Consider the following 20689-nt stretch of genomic DNA (forward strand, 5'->3'; position numbering starts at 1 on the left):
ATGGGTTCGATCCCTGGTCTGGGAAGATCCCACATGCCGCAGAGCAACTAAGCCCATGAGCCACAACTACTGAGCCTGCGCTCTAGGGTCCACGAGCCACAACTACTGAAGCCCACATGCCTAGAGCCTGTGCTCTGCAACAAGAGAAGCTGCCGTGATGAGAAGTCCGTGCACCGAAATGAAGAGTAGCCCCGGCTCGCTACAACTAGAGAAAGCCTGCACGCAGCAATGAAGACCCAACACAGCCAAAAATAAATAAATAAATATATTAAAAAAATAAAAGGAATGTCCCATATTCGATGAATAGTCTATAGTAAACATTTAAATATTTCTAAGTTGAAGAAAAGTGTAATTGAATTTCAAGACATTTTCCAGCTATAATGTTTTCATCTCCTTCTCTCTGAATTAGTCTGTTCATTGCCCTGCTATGTATGAACAAGAACAAGACCAACTACAGTGAGAGACTGTTGTCAAGCAAAGACTTAAAATATTTTAAGTAGTTAAAATATTTTTAAGTATTGTGAAATATTTTCATGAGACACATGAGCTCAACAGCAAGTGACAATTTTTCTACATACAGTACCTTGAAAAACTCAGAATGCTGTCACTTAATTTAGTTTGAAAACTAAAAATTAGCAAAGAACTGGGATAAAACTTGCTTCTCTCTTATGCCTTTTAAATTCTGATGAAGCAATTTTGTTTTCTCAAATATAACAGTCCAGCTAAAATACATGAGTTATGATACACTTCAAAGAACAAAGTAACCTCTGGTATTCTCTCTTATGCCTTTTAAATTCTGATGAAGCAATTTTGTTTTCTCAAATATAACAGTCCAGCTAAAATACATGAGTTATGATACACTTCAAAGAACAAAGTAACCTCTGGTATTTTTTAAAACAATCTTTCACAACCTCAAAACACTGATTTTCTTAATAAACTTTTAGATCATTTCATGACCCAAAGCACTACTACTTCACTAGTTAATCATCGAAATAACTTACCTCTGTGAATGAGCTTAATCGGCCTGAGGTGTCTTGAGCACGGAAATATTTTGACACTGGCTCCTGAAAAATTCCACCAAATCTGGCTCCTTTTTCTGAGGAATGGATTTTGGAAGTCTGCAAATACTGATGATAAGCACTCTTTAAAGAAGAATGTAGTTTGGAAGTAAGGTCAGATTTTTGTAGAAATGAGGCCTTTTCTGGCCACAGACCAATCTGCAGATTAGAGGTAGCAGGCTCATCTGACATCACATAAGGACTCTTAGAAACGCCAGTACTTTCCTGGTCATCATCAGGGCAAAATGCGATAGAAGAATCTGGCAGCTTGAAGATAACAGTTTCCCGCCTTCTAGCTCTCAGACTTCCTTTATGCAATGGCTCTTCCTCCTCTTCCTCCTCCTCCTCTTCCCCTCCTCTCTGTCTGTCATCTTCATCAAAATTCATCTTTAAACGCTCCGATACTGACTGGAGAAGCGATAAAACAGAAGAGGGCTGGTTTGCACTCTCTCTTGATTTCGTGGAGCCATGATGACCAGGTGAGATTTCGCTGGATAGAATGTCCTCCTGAGAGCTGTCATCCTCATAAATGGGAGACAAAGCTAAGGGATAAATCTTGTACCTTTTGGCCTCTACTGATAAGAACATTTCTGAACTATCATCATCGAATGTCTCACCTAATTTAGTTTCCTTTTCAAAATGATGGACGAGGTCAGTTCTACTCTCAGACCTTTCACACGCGAAAACAGGCATGCTGTTGGTAGATGTGTCAGCAATCAGGAGGGAATGTGTTCTTACTTCTGCAGTAGCGTACTTGTCCTCATCTTGAAGAGGCTCTTCATATAATATAGTAAAGGAAGAATTTTCTTGTTCATCCTGAGAAATGAAGACTAAGTTAGGCTCTTCCTTTTTAGCTCCATAATCTAGATCTTTTATTTTCTTATGTACTGCAGTAACAGAGGTTCCTCTGTCTAGCTTTCCTATGGTAGCCTCAGGTTGAAAATCTGGCATTGCTAAGGCCGGGTAGCTTTCATAATCCTTACTTAGCGTAGGTGATTCATAACCCCTGAAAGAGGCGAGTCTAGTGTCAAATGCTATCAAGCATGCCTTCATTTCAGGAGGCTCCTTCTCCATTTCTCCACCACGCCCTTCAGCAACCTCTTGGGCTGCTTTTTCAGCTTCAAATATGGGAGGCGTGGCCTCTCCTTGTGTAACGGGCAATTCTAGATCTGTTCCATATATTTTCTCAATGTTTACCACTGTGGACAACACTTTATGCTTCCTGATAGTCCCATCAGAATTTTCTGGGGATGTTCTTTCCATTTCTATCTTAGAGGGCATGGACACAGTCGTCCCAACTGTCTCTTTTGCATCTCTCTTACATGCTTTTTCCATTTCTAAGGAAGCAGGTACTGCCTTCTTGTGTGCTTCTTTCACTTCTAACACAAGAGGTACCATTTCAGTTTTCCTAATAGCCCCTTTGGCATCCTTTTGGTAAGTGTTTTCCATGTCCATCATAGGTCTTTCAGTCCTTCCAGTGATCCCCTCACCATCTTTTTGGTAGATATTTACCACTGCTAATGTAATGGGCATCACCTCAGTTTTGTCCATCTTTCCTCCAGCATCTTTTTGGTAAATATCTTCCATTTCTAGTGTAGCAGGTATCATTTCAACCTTTTCAGCAGTCCCCTCAACAGCTTTGTGGTAGAAATTGTCCATTTCTGACATAACCAAAGTCACCCCGGTCTTACCAACATCCCCTTCAGCGTGCTTTTGGTAAATATTTTCCATTTCTAATGTAACAGGTGTCACCTCAGCCTTTGCAATATCCCCTTCAGCATCCTTTTGGTAAACATTTTCCATTTCTAACGTAGCAGGTATCACTTCTGTCTTTCCAGTGATTCCCTCTGCATCTTTTTGGTAGACATTTTTCAGTTCTGACATATCAGGTGTCATGTCAGTTTTGCCAATATCCCCTTCAGTATCCCTCATTTCATAAGCTTTTCCCATTCCTAAAATGGCAGGTAGTCCCTCAGTTTTTTCAATATACCTCTCAGCATCCATTTGGTACGCTTCTCTCATTTTAAGAATTTCAGTTGCTGGCTCAGTTTTTGAGGTACGCAATTCAGCATCCTCCTTATGTGCTCTTCCCACTTCTGACATAGGGGGGACTGCCTCATATTTCATAATATTCAATTCAGCATCCTTCTTATTTGGTTTTCCCATTTCTACCATGGAAGGTATAAGCTCAATTCTTCCTATATTTACTTCAGTATCCTTCTTGTGTACTTTCCCTACTTCTGACACTGCAAGGGGTGCGCTTTTATTACCGTGTCCTGGCAAGCTTTTTTCAGATATACATAAAAGAGTATCAGACAAACTGCTTGTAGATGTCTCAGGTACATGGATGCCATCATTCACAAATGGAGGCCATGTGAAATTTAATACAAGAGTTCTTCTTTCCTCTGTCTCAGTTTTGTGATTATCAACACACTTTATTTCTATTTTTTCTTTACAGTCCTCGTTGAGAAACGAATGTGTTTTTGCCTTATCATCTAACCCTGTATGCGGCATGTCTTCAGCTAGTAAAACAGTATCTGACTCCTGCAAATTTATACTATCAGACTGTCCACCTCTATTTCCTAAAAAAGGGGATTTTTGGTAGAGAGCAATTTCTCTTCCTTTAATTGACTCTGTGTCACTAACTAAGTTACTTACAGCAAAGAATCTACCTAATACTTTTTCACTAATTTCACATGTGCTTTGATTTACTGCCTGTTCTGACACCAAGAACTCCCTTACCATATCAAGCGGCTTAACACTATCACTCTTCAGAATTTTTGAAGTATTAGCCTGAAGTTCAGAATCCCGGGTACCCTGAGCATCATTAGCTAAGGTTTCTTGGGCTGAATAAATAATCTCATTGACTAATCCCCTAGCTTGATCTTCTAACAACCAAGATACATTCATTCTATCAGAATCAAAAAGGAGACTCTTCTCACCAACCATAGGTGAAGCACAAGCTTTTTCTTCCCCTTGGACTTCAGACATATTTTCCATGGCCTGCTCTTCCAAATGCTCCGTCAGCTGGATCCCTGTCCGTGTCACTTCTGATGGGTTTTTCTCAGGGATGTCTTCTCTTAGGGTACTTGGATTCATTATGCTGTCTACGGCTATATACTCCTGGCAGGTACCAACTGTGTGTCTGGATTTTAGCTCTTCCCTGACAGAATTAAAGCCAATCAATGTATCAGCCTTTTTACATAAACCACTTTTGAGGTCCAAAAGTTGCTCATGTGCTCTCCTCCTTGCTTCTATGTGCTCGGCAGATGCTTCAGAACACTGCTGGCTTGAGCTGTTAACTGACGCTGGGGCCCCAGCAACTGCTCCAGTCTCTGCTTCCATAGGATTCTCAAATTGGGCAGCAGTTGGGAAATCAAGTGATACCATCCCAGTATGATCCCCAAAATGGTCCTGAAGTGGGGTGACTTCTGCCCCTGTTGGGATAGATGTTTCAAATTCCAAATAAGAGCTATTAGGGTACAGCAGGTTAGTTAAGGAGGTACCTTCCTGTGGGACATCTATGGTAACTTTTACAGAACTAAAATTATTTGGGGGATTCTGTGAACTTGTAACCGTGCTAACTTCTTCAGAGTTACTGGAGGAAGAAGGCATGCCATCAATACCACCACTTAGGAAATGAGCACGCTCTTTCTTTCTGTGAGATGAGGCTCTCTTTTCTGATCTCAGCACAGAAGGATTAGTACGAAAATTTGAATCCTCAGATGCAAACGCATTTTTTTCCAAACTCATACCAGAACCCAGAAAAGGTGCATTTACTTTTGGGCTGTCAGTTTCTTGGAATTTGGGGGAAGTATTAGTTAAACTGAGTTCTGCCATTTGTGAAAAACCAGAAATCTTTTCGGTCCCACAAATAACTGAAGGTTGATGAATCACAGAAGGGCTGGCTTCGCAGTTCTGTGCCATTTGCCTAGTGACTTTTCCATCACGAACAGGAGGTAACGTCCCAAGTATATGACTTTGGAGACGAGCAGGGGGATCACCTGAGGCTTCCACCTCTGTTTCCTGTGTACCTTGATATTTGGAGGCAGAAGGAGAAACCTCAGTTTGGCAATTCTCTTTAAGGCTGGCATCTGAATATTTAATCTCTTTATGACCCACTGACTGAAAACTTCTGTCCTGTTCCACTTCTAGGGAAGTCAATTCTGATACAATAGGACTCGCTGGTACATCTGTAATTTCAAGTGGAGAAGAGATTTTACCCTGAGACGTGTCTCTGGCCTCTGTTTGGGGAACAGGTATCTTGGAGAGACCTAGAGTTTTTCCTCTTCCAGAAGGTGACCCAACAGGAACACTGTTCTGACCATCAACTTCAGATGTTGATAACATTTCTGCAAGGTTATCAGTTTTGGTTTCCAAGGAGAAAAAAGAATCAGACTTGCCTATAGTGCCCTTACTTGTTTTGGTGTTTGACAGCATTAACTCTGCTTTATCACGGTCTTGAGATGAAGTGGAACTGTGGTCCTTAGAGAGGCTTTCGGACTCAAAGCTCAAGTCCACTGCAGTTAAGTGGGTGTCACTGGCTTCAAGACCTAGTGGAAACTGGCATTTTTCACTATCAGGAAGAACTTCCTTGGACTCAAGAATTGCAGATGCATGCTCAGGATGAAGGCAAGCAGGAAGACTCTTCCTGTCTGTGGCCTCAGCATGATTTGCCACATTTTCTTCTTGACACTTACTAGGCTGATGGGAAATACCAATGATGTTGACATCCCCAGTTTCAATGAGCACAGAAGGACCTTCATTCTTTAAAATAGGAATATCCAACCTGCTCAGCATGCCAACTCGGGAAACAAAGGTAGGAGATGAAGTATTGAAATCTGATTTTTTATGGTCAAGGTTAAGAGATGTCCTGGCATCAGGTGATGCTCTGGCTTGCTGAGGACTCTCAGAGTCAAGAATAGATTTTGAAATGTGATTTCTATCCAGTTCAGGTGATATTTTATTTTCTAAGCATGCTACAACTGCTAATTCACTGGTGTGTTTTACAGAGGCAGCATCCTTTTGATTCATTCTAATAATGGGAGGCGTTTTGCTATTTGGCCTAACAAGCTTTTTGGCTTCTGTTACCAACAACTTGTCAGTACCTTTGGGTAATGACTCGATTCTATCTTCTGGAGCTTTTACATGACTTGAAGTTATGGGTGCACCGACTGAGGTGCTTTCTGTTTCTTGCTTGATTTCTGTAGGAGCCAAATTTTCCTGTGTGTCCAGGGCAGACAATCTGTTTTCTTCACTTACAAGTTCTGCGTCTGTTACAGCATGTCTCTGGAGAGCAATGTTGCCGGTGTGATTGGCAGCGTGCTTTGACGAGTTACCTTCGGTGTGCTTGTCAGAACACTTCCTCTCTGGCCACTGCAGAGCTTCACGCTGAATTGATTTATTTGGACTTGGCAAATCTGTATTTCCACGTTTGGTAGCGTCACTCCCATCAGATTTACTACCGGAGAGGTCGGGAATAGCAGGGTTCTCAGGCTCAGCACACTCCTTTCTTTGCACCACTGTCCCATCACTCATCATCGAGCTGTTTTCTATCACCGTAGTTTCTGGTGTCGCTGTCCTCTGCAAGTCTGGACTGCAAGGAATTTTGCTACTGTTACTTTCTGTAAACAATGCTGAACATACCAAATTTCTGTCAGTCTGAGAAACTGGTATACAACTTAAATGGTGCTGTGAGTCAAATTCTCCATCAGTGGAGCTAGAGTTAGTCTCAGAACGGGATGACCGACTTCTCTCAGGTCCCCCAGGATCGTTTTTATTTAAAACATCCCTAGAAGAAGCAGTGTTAGACAGTTCTCGGTTGTTTGTTGAATGGCTTTCTGGGTTGATATTTGTTTTATTATAATCAGAGTCTTCTATCAGGCCTTTAAGCACTTGTCCTTTCACAGAAACGTCTGTGCTAGCTGATGACAATGACACCATCCCGGCCTCTATCTCACTTCCACCGCCAATATGTGTGCTCGTACTAGAGTCGGAACTTTCATTTTCTCTGTCTAAGGGATTCAAGGTTTCCAGCGCCGTCTGCTGCTTCAAATACTTCCTAATTTGTCTGGGGCCTCGGTACGTCGCATATGTTACTAAAGGCCTCTCTGGTTTACCATCCATTTGTCTGCAAGAAGAAATAGCATGAGAGTATCAGGAAATATAATTAGTAACACTTAACAGTAATTCCAGAAATCATGGTGAAGTATATCTTTCAAACACTCCTATTCTTCATATGTCCAAACTTGGGAAGGAAATCCTAGAATATTTTAGTTCAACCTATCTTTATTAAGCATAATACAGACGTGACCAGCAGCACATGAATGTTAAGCCAGCATGAATGTCTGAGCTCCTCAGAACTGTCCCTCTCACCTGATTACATCTGTCTCTCTCACGGTGGTTAATGGAGAGAACGTGGGCTGACAAGCCTGAGGCTTGAGTTCTAGCTCTGATCTCCAAGGAGTTTTTGACTAGAAGGAACCACATTGCCTTTGTGCCTCATACTGGTACCTCATGGCTAATCACTGGTTTCTCCACCATATCAGAGCATCATAGCGAGTTTCTCTTCCTTTATTTAGATGTGAATTTGGAACAGCAACTTTTAGCACAGAGTTAGAGAAGTTGTAAAGAAAACACCTGGCAAGATGTCTAGCCTGCAGTAAGCACTCAATATATATTTAAGTCAATAAATGACAGAATTGCCTAAAAAATCCTTTCTCCTGTTAAGTTCTTCAATTAGCGGAGTAAGTATTAAACTGGCTGGGTGAATGCAGAAATCAAAAAAGATTTCTAGCACAAGTTCCCTACTTTTTCTCAACCCTAGCATAAAGTTCCTGATGTCCTCAGCATCTAACTTCTTTTGGAGAATCTACCCCTGGGAGCTCTGATGCTATACTATGCTGCCTTACAGCCCTTAACACACACCTTTCTCTCCCCTTCAATTCCAGCCCCAGACAGAAACTTCTGTCCTCTAAGACTCAGTTCCCAAGTTATCCCCAATGCAAACCTACCCCAGGACCCCGTTACTGCTAGAACAGGCAGTTAGCCTCTGATCTGTGGGGACAAAGGGCCCTGAGCACATCACTTGCCATATCAGATCATAAAGATCTATGCACTGATTTATTTCCCCACTAACCTAGTGCCTATTTGAAGGCAGGCACTACATCTTCCTCATTTTCATATTTTTAAGTGCCCTACATAAGATTTGGCAAATGATGTATGTTTAATAACTTTCTGTGAATTAATGAATGGCTAAGTAAAGCAATGATACTAAATGCTAAGTAATTTGTTTCTGACTGTCTTAATCCTTATAGATGATACAAAAGTGTTTTCAATTCTGCTCTCCAGTTACATTTTAGGGTCCCAGCTACAAAAATGTATGGTAGAAAAACTTGATGTATGCTCTAATTTTTTCAGGTTAAACATATAATTAACAAAACATTATAGAGGGGGCTTCCCTGGTGGCACAGTGGTTGAGAATCTGCCTGCCAACGCAGGGGACACAGGTTTGAGCCCTGGTCTGGGAAGATTCCACATGCTGCAGAGCAACTGGGCCCATGAGCCACGACTACTGAGCCTGCGCGTCTGGAGCCTGTGCTCCACAACAAGAGAGGCCGCGATAGTGAGAGGCCCACGCACCACGATGAAGAGTGGCCCCCACTTGCCGCAACTAGAGAAGGCCCTCGCACAGAAACGAAGACCCAACACAGCCATAAATAAATAAATAAATAAATAAATAAATACATACATACATAAAAATTTTTTTAAAAAAACATTATAGAACCCATATGAATAACTAAGAAATCCAGTTATCAGTATTCCAGTATATAAAAATGACATATTTTCTCCCCTTTATTTTTTTAATTTTTTAATAAATTTATTTATTTATTTTTTATTTTTGGCTGCGTTGGGTCTTCATTGCTGCGCACAGGCTTTCTCTAGTTGCGGAGAGCAGGGGCTACTCTTCATTGTGGTGTGTGGGCTTCTCATTGCGGTGGCTTCTCTTGTTGTGGAGCATGGGCTCTAGGCACGTGGGCTTCAGTAGTTGTGGCTTGCGGGCTCAAGAGCACAGGCTCAGTAGTTGTAGCACTCGGGCTTAGTTGCTCCACAGCATGTGGGATCTTCCCGGACCAGGGCTCGAACCCGTGTCCCCTGCATTGGCAGGCGGATTCTTAACCACTGCGCCACCAGGGAAGCCCTCTCCCCAACTTTAAAGCAACACCATGAAGAATGCTAGGTTTGTCCACATGATAGAACACAAAGTAAACCTCTGACATGTAAAATCTCAATTAACTGTGCCCCTTAACGTAGTTCTTGAATTTTAGCTGAAATAATTTATTTCAATCTATATAATTGCTGGCCTCTAAAATCCTACCACACCACTATTGTAAAAATTTGTATTAGTTACATTCATTTTACTGTCTATTTTAAAACAGCTACAGGAGATGTATAGAGAAAAGCTTTGCCTTGGAGAAGTGATTTTAGCTGCTACACAAATTTCAGGCTAGATCAAAGACAGTTAAAAACAAAGTTAAAAGTTGGATAAGGGAACCTATCTAAGAAAACATACAAGAAAAAAATATATATATAGGTAAATTAATGTTATTGGTAAAATCCTATATCAAAATGCATAAATTATTTAGAAAATACAAGAGCCTTTCAGAACAATACACAAAGATCCAGAAGTATGAACAGATGACAAGAAGTTTTATTGTTTGATTTTTCTTTCAAAGCTTTTAAATTTTGTACTTAAAACCTACTTTCAAGGCTGCAAATTTTTTTTCCCTAAAAGATCACCAAAATGTACATGATGTCCAAAGAAATAAGACTCGAGAGATAAGGATTGGAAGTTTATTCTTCAAGTATGGTAAACTCAGGTTCTCTTACTACCAACTCCATCCTAACGAGACGTCAAGGCGTTTTATTCTACATCAATCCAATAATGCGACTTTTGCTCTAAAAGAACTTCTATTAAAATAAAGCACAGAGAAAAATCCACTCCAGAAAAAACTTCATTTCACTGTAAGAATGCCTTTTGGTAGTTTTGGAGTCCTTTTTGGGGGAGGAGGGGCAGATAATTGTTTTCCATTCCCGTCTTGGGAACTTTCTGGTTACTGTCAACTAGAATGATGAAACTGATTTATATGAACCAGTATAAATTTCTAATGAAATAATCTCCCTCAGCAGCTTAGGTGGAAATGTTATATGCTTGTGACTAAAATATGTACCCTTTATACTAAACAACTATATTATCATGTTTAAAGCACTGAACATCAAAGTTTCAAGCTTAGCTTCATGTATTATAATTAGTCCTTTCAGGTACTAATGAGCTACACTCACATGTTGTAAAGGGTTAGTCATGCCAAGATAGTCTGTTTTCTACAACATTCTTTCACAGGTTGTAGTTGAGTCTTCATAATTGAATAGTATTAAGAACATAAAACTGTCCTTTAATTAAGGTTTTCCCTAATAAAAAAAAATAGAAAGAAAATGGAAATGTCAAAAATACATAACTTTACAAACTAAAGATGGAAAATTAAAAAGGTTTATTTTCACAAACTGAATAAAGAACATATTCATTTCATGTATTATGCAATTGTGCATGGGATCTGTAGCTTATCCAATATAATTAGAGATATGTGATCCAAACAATACTAAGAAAAAAGTAAAATATCTAGACATTTCAAATATTTAAGGGAATAGACATACATACTGAAAATCTGGAAAGGTTTTTATGCATTTCAGCCCAAACATAACTACCTATCATGTGAACGTTTATTAAGCCTCCAAGTACTACGTATGGCTGTAAACTTAATACATCTGATACTACAAAGGTCAACCAAAGACATGTGTCATTCTTCAAAGAAAATTCTATAAAGGCAACCTGAAAATAATAGCGTTAGAGCAGAAGTATTCAATATATCTAATTCACTTTAGTAAGTATGATTAAGCTACTTTTTTAGCATTAAGATTTATTTCCTTTCAAATTACATAGTTAAGAATATCTTTGGGCTTCCCTGGTGGCGCAGTGGTTAAGAATCCGCCTGCCAGTGCAGGGGACACAGGTTCAAGCCCTGGTCCAGGAAGATTCCACAGGCTGCGGAGAAACTAAGCCTTTGCGCCACAACTACTGAGCCCTTGTGCCACAACTACTGAAGCCCACACGCCTAGAGCCTGAGCACTGCAACAAAGAGTAGCCCCTGAGTGCCACAACTAGAGAAAGCCCACACAGCAACGAAGACCCAATGCAGCCAAAAATAAATAAATTAATAAATTTTTAAAAATAAAATAAAACAGATCCTTATCAGTTACGAATGAATACTTTTATGTTACACAAAATGTCTAATGGACTCAACATTGTTATAAACATTTTCTGGATAGAAAATGTTCCTTCTAGCTCATGTGAGTAAAAGAAAAACAAGTTAGTGCTCATTTGTAAATCAAAGAAAGAAAAAAAGGGTGGTGAAATGCTCCTTAAATTTGTTCAAAATTTGTTTCTTGGAGCTGTGGGAAAGGTTCAAAAGGCTAATTTCATGAATAAAGTCAATTTAATTTCTTTTCTTAACCCCTTTAATTGGATTCCACAAAGAAAAGATATTGATGGAATGTGAACACAAACCGTAGGATTATTTTTGTTCCCAAAATGCAGATATTGAACACATTGCCTGTCCTACTACAGAAGAATTCAGACAACAGAAAACACTCCCATTTAAGGAAGTCTTAAATCAGAAATAAATTGTTTACTATGACAAAGTTAGCACCTAAAAGGTATTAGTACCACCCCCTAAAATAGCTCAAAGGGCCCTAGATATGTGTATGGTACACAGAATCATATAATTTTTCACCTAGTAGCAGGGACATTACAGAATACTTTTTCTAATCCCCTTAATGAACAGTAGTAGAACTAAGGCTCAAAAGCTAGGTCCAAAAGCTCAGTTTTTTTAGATAAGTAGATTTTAAACTTACTTTCTTAGCAAATCACTGGTTTCCTGTTCACTGTCTTGTGTTGTATCCAAAGAAAAGGCATCTGAGAATTCAGCTGAGTTGGACTCTTGTGCTTCTGCTGGAAGTGCCAGGGTTCCCAGGGAGCCACTGACAACAGCCCTCTCCCTTTGGACCCCTTCCTCAGGATGGTCACTGGGATTTCGTAAGTCTTTCTCAGTTTTGTCATGTTCATCTTTGAAAGAAGATTGCTTGGCTTCACCAAGAGATGATTTTCCTGAGATACTGAATAAGTTACCAAGAAACTGAAAAAAGCTTTCTTTCGGCTGTTTATCGCTTTCTCCCATTTTGGCATCTGAAGTGGAACCGGAAAGGTCATTTGGCTTTTTGGAATCTTCCTGTGTTGGAAGAGTGATTAGCTTCTCAGCATGGTTCCTTTTGTCCTCACTTTGGGGAATCTTTGAAAACAAAATAGAGAATATTAAGCAACATCATTTAAGAAATGACATAGGCTAACTGATAACCTATTACATGACACACTGTGCCAGACGCCAGGGATACATCTGTGAATAAGACAGATGGCTTCTGTTCCCTAGTAGTTTACAAGCTACTGAAGGGCACCGTCAGCGGAACTTTAACAAAGCTATATAGTAAATGTCACAAAGGGGGAAGTACAGCCCACGTGGGGACCCAGGAGTAACTAGTCCAGATTCGGTTGCGGCGAGAGCAGAGGAGGTAACTCAGGGGGTACTTCCTAAAGGAAGTGCCCTCTGAAGGAGACCTAAAAAGTGCCTATGTGATGTCTGTGCATCTCCCTCACTCTCTGTTCTCCGCTCCCTGCGCCTTCTTCTCCCCGTCTCTCTGCATTTAGAGAGGTGTCACCTTCTAAGGAGTTTAAAATGACTGGAGGTAAGAGTGTAAAATGAGAAGAGCAAAAAGTAAGTATGGAGAGATAAGTAAAAGGACAGATCATGGCAGACCTCAGAGGTGTTTAAATTTAGCCTTTATTATCACAGAGCTAATGGACAGTATTTTCACACACTCGGTACCTCAGACAACACCTAAATAGACTGCATCATTTCAGTACTGTGTTAACCCCTGAAGCTGCCACACGGTGGAGAACTGTTCCTCAAGAAGATGAGGAAAGACAGCAACATGGTGCATCAATTTAGAGGAAAAGCCCGCTACAAACTCTTCAAGGTAAAACACAAAGCCCTGATATGTGCATTAAGGCAAACGGTGGGCAGCACCGGGAATTCCTGCAGACGTTAGTTAAACACTTTCAGGGGCGCATTCTACCTGCTCATGATTAACCTACTAGTGAAGCGAGCTCCCATTCACGCGTACTCTGTGTGAGGAGACCGAGCTGCTCCATCAGAGTGCGCGCTGGCATTCCCGGGCACACTGCTCCCGAAAGCTTCGTTAGCTTCAGGCCAAGGGCCGGCTCAGCCGGCCTCCCCAGCATGCTCACTCACCTACTTGTAAAAGGAATGCGGTCTGACAGTATCTGTCGGATGTCACACTCACTCACTAGTCCTTATAAAAGGAAAGCTCAAGTGTGAGTCAGAAAAATATCAGGACACCAAGGTGAGACCAACTTAGGCCACTGTAGGTTCACAGGAAAAAGTTTTGTAAGAAGCTGATCTTCAAGAAGGCAAGAACATCGTAAGTATAATGTCATTTGTTCACCTCCCTTCCCTGTTTTAATCCAAATTCAAAACAGTTTAAAGGAGTGTTCCACTAACCACTAATAATATTTGGCATATGAATGGTTGAGAAAATGTTTAGAACCCATTAGCCCAGGAAATTAATTTCAAGCGAACAATATCTTTTGTTTGTTCCCACCTTAGAAGTCAGGGATATTTTTGAGGAAACACACAGCATAGCATTTTTCTATGTGTGACGTCCTTAATATAACTTGTGAGTCTCTACGTTTAGAGTAGCACCAGCCTTCCAGAGTCACTCAAAGTCTCACCTTTTACTGGTTTCAACGGCAACTCAATCCCACGTGCCTCCACCTCATCCACCCAGCCTCCTGCTGTTTATGGGGGTCTGCGCTATAAATTAACTGCGCCCTCTCCTCATGTTGACAGCATAAATGGCCTCTCGGTACAGCAGTAGAAAATGCTAGTTGACATTTTGAAAGTGATCATGTGTATGAAAGACATATATTTTTTGCCTTTAACTACTCCATTTAATTTGTTGTAATGGCCATCCACAACATTTCTTCCTGCTTCAAAATGAACTAAGACTGCAACACGAAGAGAACAGTGATTTGTTTTCTGCAACGAGTATGATCACTCATCCTGGGAGGCTACCCGAGGAATGTGAACTACAGGCTGCTCACTAAAATAACACAAATATTCCTAAAATGCTTTAGAGATTCACAAAGGAGTTCTATAAAATTGGGGCAATGGTTTTTAAAAAAGGAAAACTTAGAGAACACGGAAATTATATTTTTTGACATCCATAAAATCTCAAGACAAATAATTTGTCAAAAGTACTACTTCACTGCCTCAATTATTTTTACTTGACAATTCCTTTCAAAATATAATGGACTGCTGTCTCAACAAGGAAAATACATTTTGCTAAACCAGTGAAAGCCTTCCCATTTAACGTTTTTAGAGTGATACATATAAAATTCTTAAAAATCACTTGTTTCGGGCTTCCCTGGTGGCGCAGTGGTTGAGAATCTGCCTGCCAATGCAGGGGACACTGGTTCGACCCCTGGTCTGGGAAGATCCCACATGCCGCGGAGCAACTAGGCCCGTGAGCAACTAGGCCCGTGAGCCACAACTACTGAGCCTGCGCGTCTGGAGCTTGTGCCCTGCAACAAGAGAGGCCGCGACAGTGAAAGGGCCGCGCACCGCGATGAAGAGTGGCCCCCCGCTTGCCGCAACTAGAGAAAGCCCTCGCACAGAAACGAAGACCCAACACAGCCAAAAAAATTAAGTAAATAAATAAATAAATAAGTCAGGAGCTCTTTAAAAAAAAAATCACTTGTTTCTCCTTCCCCTCAATTATCACTTCTTTGCTATTCCAGAATCCCTGTATCTTAAATGTACTTCAGAGCATTTTAATGCCTTAGTTGCTTAATTTCTGCCTACTAATCTTATGAGAAATTTGTATCAGTAATTAAAATACCTTCAACAACACCACCAAAAAACTATTTAAATTTAGAGACAAAAGTTAGCACGAAAGAGCACTGCTATTCAAAGTTAACACAACAAACCCAGAATTTATATAACTACATCTTAAAATGTGATATAAAATAGCTGCTCTTTGCCCTCAGCCTAGACAACAATGAAGTTCAGCCTGCCACAAGCTAGGGCCAATGTCACCCGCCAATAGGACTGTCTGCCACTGTTCCAATGAGTACTAGAATGAAAGCACTCGGGATTCAAGCAAACATTAACAAAACATCGATTCCAGTTGCCCTCAAAGATGTTGGGGTTACGAATATAACATATAAAGGCTACTAATGAAGGCATATGTATCTTGGGAATTTAATTTTTTTTCCCCTTCATACTCAATATGTTGTAACGCAGTGTCCTTAGGTCCAAATTCATCCGTCTATCTATCTATGCTCTTTGCTATGTGCCCAATACAGGGAAACACAGGAGAGCATTAAGTACAATGATTAATAAGACTCAGCTGTGGCTTCAAGGAACTTACAGTCTAGCAAGATACTCATCATTATATCACTGTGTGGGGCATAGGAGAGATATGGACACAATGGAAGACAAAATTAATTTGGCTGGGGATGGGCAGAATCCACTACACGGAGGAGGTGATGTCTGGGCTTGCTCCTGAAGGGTGAGAAGAGCGTTCAAGACATAGGGTAGCGCCTGGGTCGAGCACACAGAAGTGTGAAGTACGTTTATTACGGCAGGGCCGTGGATGAAGAAGACTGGGGCACAGAGGATAGAGAATGAAGTCGATAAGATGACCAATTAGAAGTGGAGGGTGAGAGATAACAAAGTCACAGATGATTAAGTTTTCTAAATTGGGAAACTATCTAAGTAGTTAAGACAAAAATGGATACGGGAAATAGAAGGAAAGGTGAGATTAGAGCCTTTGTGGGGTTTGGGGGAGGTGAGGCAACAAACTAGATGTCAAACGTGTAGAATCTGTGGTCCCCTGGTGAAGCAGTCAGAGCACAGTTAAGAACAGAATTTGGCGATACACAGTGTGTTCAGGGGAAAAGGGGACCAACGAAAGAGCCTTGGGGAGAAAAGATTAAAAGGCAGGCACAAAGAAGAAAACAATCAGTGAAAGAGATGGGGAAGGCCAAAACCAGAGCAGTCATCCCACCGGAATGCTGGTCTCCAAAGGCAAACGCCGAAGGATGTTTCCAAAAGCAAAGGGGAGCAAATGCCAAACGCCACTGTAAGGTCAAGAAAGATGAGGACTGTCCTCCTCACTGTTCTTCAAAAACATGAGGCCCACTCATCCCTCGGGAATTGTGCATTCACTCTTCTCTCTGCCTAGAATGTGCTTCCCCCACAGAGCTATATGACTCACACCCGCTCACCACCTTCACACCTTTATTAACTGTCATCTCTTCATTTGAAGTTTCCCCAGTCACTCTATCTAAAATCGTAAACTCCTCCACTCTGAAACGGCCTATATCCCTTCTCTGCCTTATTTTTCTCCTTTGTACTTGCTAGTATCAAATACACACATCTCACACACACACATATTATTTAATACGTTTCTTCCTCTAGAAAGTAAAAGCCACAAGTGCAGGGTTTTTTGTCTGTTTTATTCATTGCTGTTATCTCTAGCACCTTGAAATGTGCCTGACAATAAGGGGTGCTTAAATACTTGTTGGACTAATAAACGAAGGAATGAAGACCATAGAAAAGCCCTAGGAATGCAGGAGAAATAGTCATAACAGCTCAGGAATTTGTGAGTACAGCCCCAAATGCAAGGTGTTAAACAGTGAACACAGAGCAAAGAAATAGGAACACTCGGTAAATAATTCAATAGAAGCCAACACTTTTGAGAGATTTTTTTTTTTAACTAGAGAAAAGGTAAAAAGGTGACAGTTTAAGGTCCAAGACAGAAGAAATGACTTTTTGTTCCTGTTTTGTGGCTCAACTCTACACCTGGTGGGAAGGGAGTAAGGGCTGTACAACAGAAGGATGACGGATTTGAGAAAGGAAAGCAGAAGGTGATGAGATGAAGAGACCAGTACAGTCTCTAATACTTCTAATAAAGGGGAAGCACGAGTCTTGGAGCGGAGTAGGGGCACTTCCTCTTCCAGCTACAGTGATAAGGAAGTGGCTAAAGCCTGAGCAATTCTGTAAGGGGGAGAAGACTATGAGCAAGGTCCCACAAGTGGTTCTGACCTCAGTAAAGTGAGAGGAGAGATGCTTAGCTGAAGGGACACAGAGGCTGAGCTGGGATCTGAGCTCCCAAAATAGAGAAGACTTGGAAGAGCATTTGGGGGAATGCAGCAACAGGCTGAGACCAGGTGTACCAAGGAACAGTCGGGGTCAATGTAAATTTTAAGGTATTCATTCTTATATAAATGATGAACAGCGAGATACTACTCTATGTGCGTTGATCCAACAGTGAAAAAAAATATACCAAGAGCCCTGCTTTCACGGAGCCTACATTCTAGGGATGTGAGAACTTATTTTCAGGTCTAATTGGCATTAGTTTGTCACCTCCTTCATCAGCCTCTAACAGGTGGCCGGTGCTGTCCCAACCTGGTGACTGGCACAGGGAACAAGGTCAAGAAGGCCAAGGGGTAGAGAGTGTCACCGAAGAGTCTGTTGAGTGAGAAACAGTGAAGAGCCAGATGGCCCTTCCTTTAGTGTCTCAAGCACCCGGCTCGGTCATCCTCGCCCGCGCAGGCTCTGCCTTCACTGCACGCAGCAGGGAGAATCCTTACAACGCCCTGACCTGCAGCTCCTTAGCGTCCTCAACTCCGATGACCTCCACTTCCGCCGGACCTCACAGTTTGGCAACCCCTGACCCTTGTCTTTACCCATAATCACCCAGCCTGTGAATCTCAATCTCAGGCATCCCCAAGTGTTCACACCCTGTCATCTTTCCAGCTCTCTTAACCCACTGTCCCAGGTGCACCCACCACACCAGTCCTCCTGCCTCATCACAGCTTCTGGCCTCTCTCACTCTGTCCCTTTCAGCTCCTACAAATTTTCGTATCTTTTCTATCCAGCCATCAAATATGGCTAACACCCTCAGAGCCTCTTTTGTTTGTTCTCTGGTCATCCCCACCCGGAAAGATTCCAGCTTTATCTTTTCCACATAAGTGAACGCATCTTGCTTTAAAAATCCACAGGGATATGCACAACTATGCAGATGTAGGCTGCCAATAAATTCACGATTTACAGCCTCTGCTGGAAATCAGTCTGCAACAGTCCCCATTTTCCACAGCAGCTATTTCAAACCTTTGCCACGCCCCTCAAGCCACGCCCCCTCCACCATCCCATCCGTCGCCCAGCAGAGGCACCTACCTTCTACTTCATGGAGACGCTCTCCTATGGTCCTGCCTCCACCCCTCCTCTACCTGCCTCACAGCACATCTGTCCCACACTTCCTTCACTCACCCTCACCATAAAGGGGTGAAGGACTCCTTCTCTAAGGATCCACCAGCGCACCACTTCATAACGCTTGATGTCTCCTAAGGAACCCCACTTCCTCATCTGCCCCTTCTGCGAGCCCACCATCCAAAAGTTTAAGTCCAGGGACAGCCTTCTCCTCTGCCTTCACGACCAACCTCCTTAAAAGGAGTCACCAACCCTCACCATCTTCTTTCCCTTTCCTCCCAGTGACTCCTTGAGCCCCTGCAATTTGGCTTCTGCCCCAGTTGTGCTCTGACCACGATCTCTCAGAGACACTGTCCTACTTGCTAATTCAATGTACTTTTTTTCTGCCCTGGTCTCATATGATGTGTCTACAGGAGATGAGACTGAATCTGATCCTGAAAACCAATCTTCCTTGGCTTCCATGACATCACCCTGAGGTTTCCCTTCTTCCTCTCTTAATGCTCTCTCCATCTCCTTCAAGTTCACATCCGTCTAGCCATTCCCTACATATCATGTTTCTCCAACTTCCAGCCCGGGGCTACTTTACCTTCATGATCTTCTTATGAGGTCTCATTTCTCACAGATTAATCAGATGATTGCCAGATTTGTATTCTCAACTCAGACTGTATATCCAACGATCAACCCAACATCCATACCCACCTGGATGCTTCACTGGCACCTCAAACTCAATACATCCAAAACTGAACTTAATCATGCTATGTCTCCATTCTTCCATTTTCTGTAAACTGTAACATTCCCACTTGTTAAAAAGTCAGATGAAACATCAGAACACCATGACCTCTCTCCTAGAATACTGCCAGCAATGAATGACTTGTTTCCTTGCTTCCATTCCTAAAGTTCCCCAGTCTGCTCTCCAGATAAAAGCCACAGCAATCTTTTAGATTTCAAATCTTATCATCCTTAAAGGCCTCCATTGGCTGTGCACCCTTGTCAGGATAAAATCCAAACTCCCTAGCATGGCATTTAAGGTCTTGGTGGATCGAGCCCCTCTCTGATTCCATCTCTTGTCACTCGCAATGCTCACAGTGCCTAATGTCACCATATGCGATCTCAGGCATTCATGGGAGCCTATTTTCTCCCCCCTCTCCTCTTGCTTCCTCTTTCTCTTACTACAGGTATGTCTTTGCACAAAGCTATTACCACTGCTGAGACCATTTATCCCTTGCCCTCTTTGCCTGGGAAATTCCTACTACAACTCAAAAGCTTTTCAGAATGGAAACTGCCTACATTTATGCGTGCGTACGTGCATGCGTGTGTGTGTGTGTGTGTGTGTGTGTGTGTGTGTGTGTGTGTTCTTCCAATAAACAACTCTAACACCCTATTTTTCCTTGTCACCACAAGGTTAGGGCAAACAACTTTATGCTTTCAGCATGAGTAGGACTATTACCTAGATTACTTACAGTTACCAAAATCTGGCATTCATAAACTAAACCCAGCTGCTTACTAGACAATTCTAGTTAGTTTTCTCCTAAGATATCTGGCCACAACACATTACTTGGCAGAATCATTCCCTGATATCAAGATTGGGTAACTGGTGGCACCTTTCAGCAGGACCGGGAATACAGGAACAGAAGGAAATTAGGATAAAACACACTGAATTCAACTTTGAGTAAGTCAAATTTCATACTCAGTGACCTTCACAAGAAAGGTCCATCAAAGAATTGGCTCCATCACCCTGAAGCTCAGGAGAACACATTGGGCTGGAGGGACAGATGTGATTTTTGTCATTGGCTAAGATGTAGGTAAAATCAAATCAACCAGGGCAGGTGTGTAAGGTGAGAAGAGAAAAGAACAAGATGACATAACGTAGGGGAAAACCATTCCTTCTTGTTATGGTATAAACACTTCTCCAACAAAAACACTGGGCCAGAATAATAAATGTTTTTAATTCTATGAGAGCCTTTTGGAGCTCTCAAATCAGTATCTGGCACCTGGGGAGGCAAATTTACTCACAAAAATCTAGAGTATGTACATGACCCTTCATCCCCAGTTTCCATTTTCATAAGGTACGCCACCACACCACAAAGTAGGACTATTCCAGGTCTATGAGAGGTTGGAGCCGCTGCAAATCAAACCAGATACCATGCAATACATTCAACATCCAAG

The 20689-nt window shown here is 41.7% G+C and overlaps 1 protein-coding gene across 3 annotated transcripts in view; it reads right to left on the reverse strand.

Annotated features, from left to right (window-relative positions):
• CRYBG3 (crystallin beta-gamma domain containing 3) overlaps positions 1–20689 on the reverse strand; it is a 113751-nt gene that overhangs the window by 68716 nt on the left and 24346 nt on the right. For all 3 annotated transcript variants that reach the window (XR_009008101.1, XM_057544991.1, XM_057544992.1), the window contains 2 exons: positions 12027–12460; positions 1002–7188 (listed from right to left, as the gene is read on the reverse strand). Coding sequence is in view for 2 of the 3 variants with exons in the window: in XM_057544991.1 (XP_057400974.1) it covers positions 1002–7188; positions 12027–12460 (6621 nt within the window). In the remaining variant the exon portion in view is untranslated. The remainder of the gene's footprint in view (positions 1–1001; positions 7189–12026; positions 12461–20689) is intronic.

The sequence above is a fragment of the Balaenoptera acutorostrata genome, chromosome 4 (genome assembly GCF_949987535.1).
Source record: "Balaenoptera acutorostrata chromosome 4, mBalAcu1.1, whole genome shotgun sequence".
In the NCBI taxonomy this organism is placed as follows: Eukaryota; Metazoa; Chordata; class Mammalia; order Artiodactyla; family Balaenopteridae; genus Balaenoptera; species Balaenoptera acutorostrata.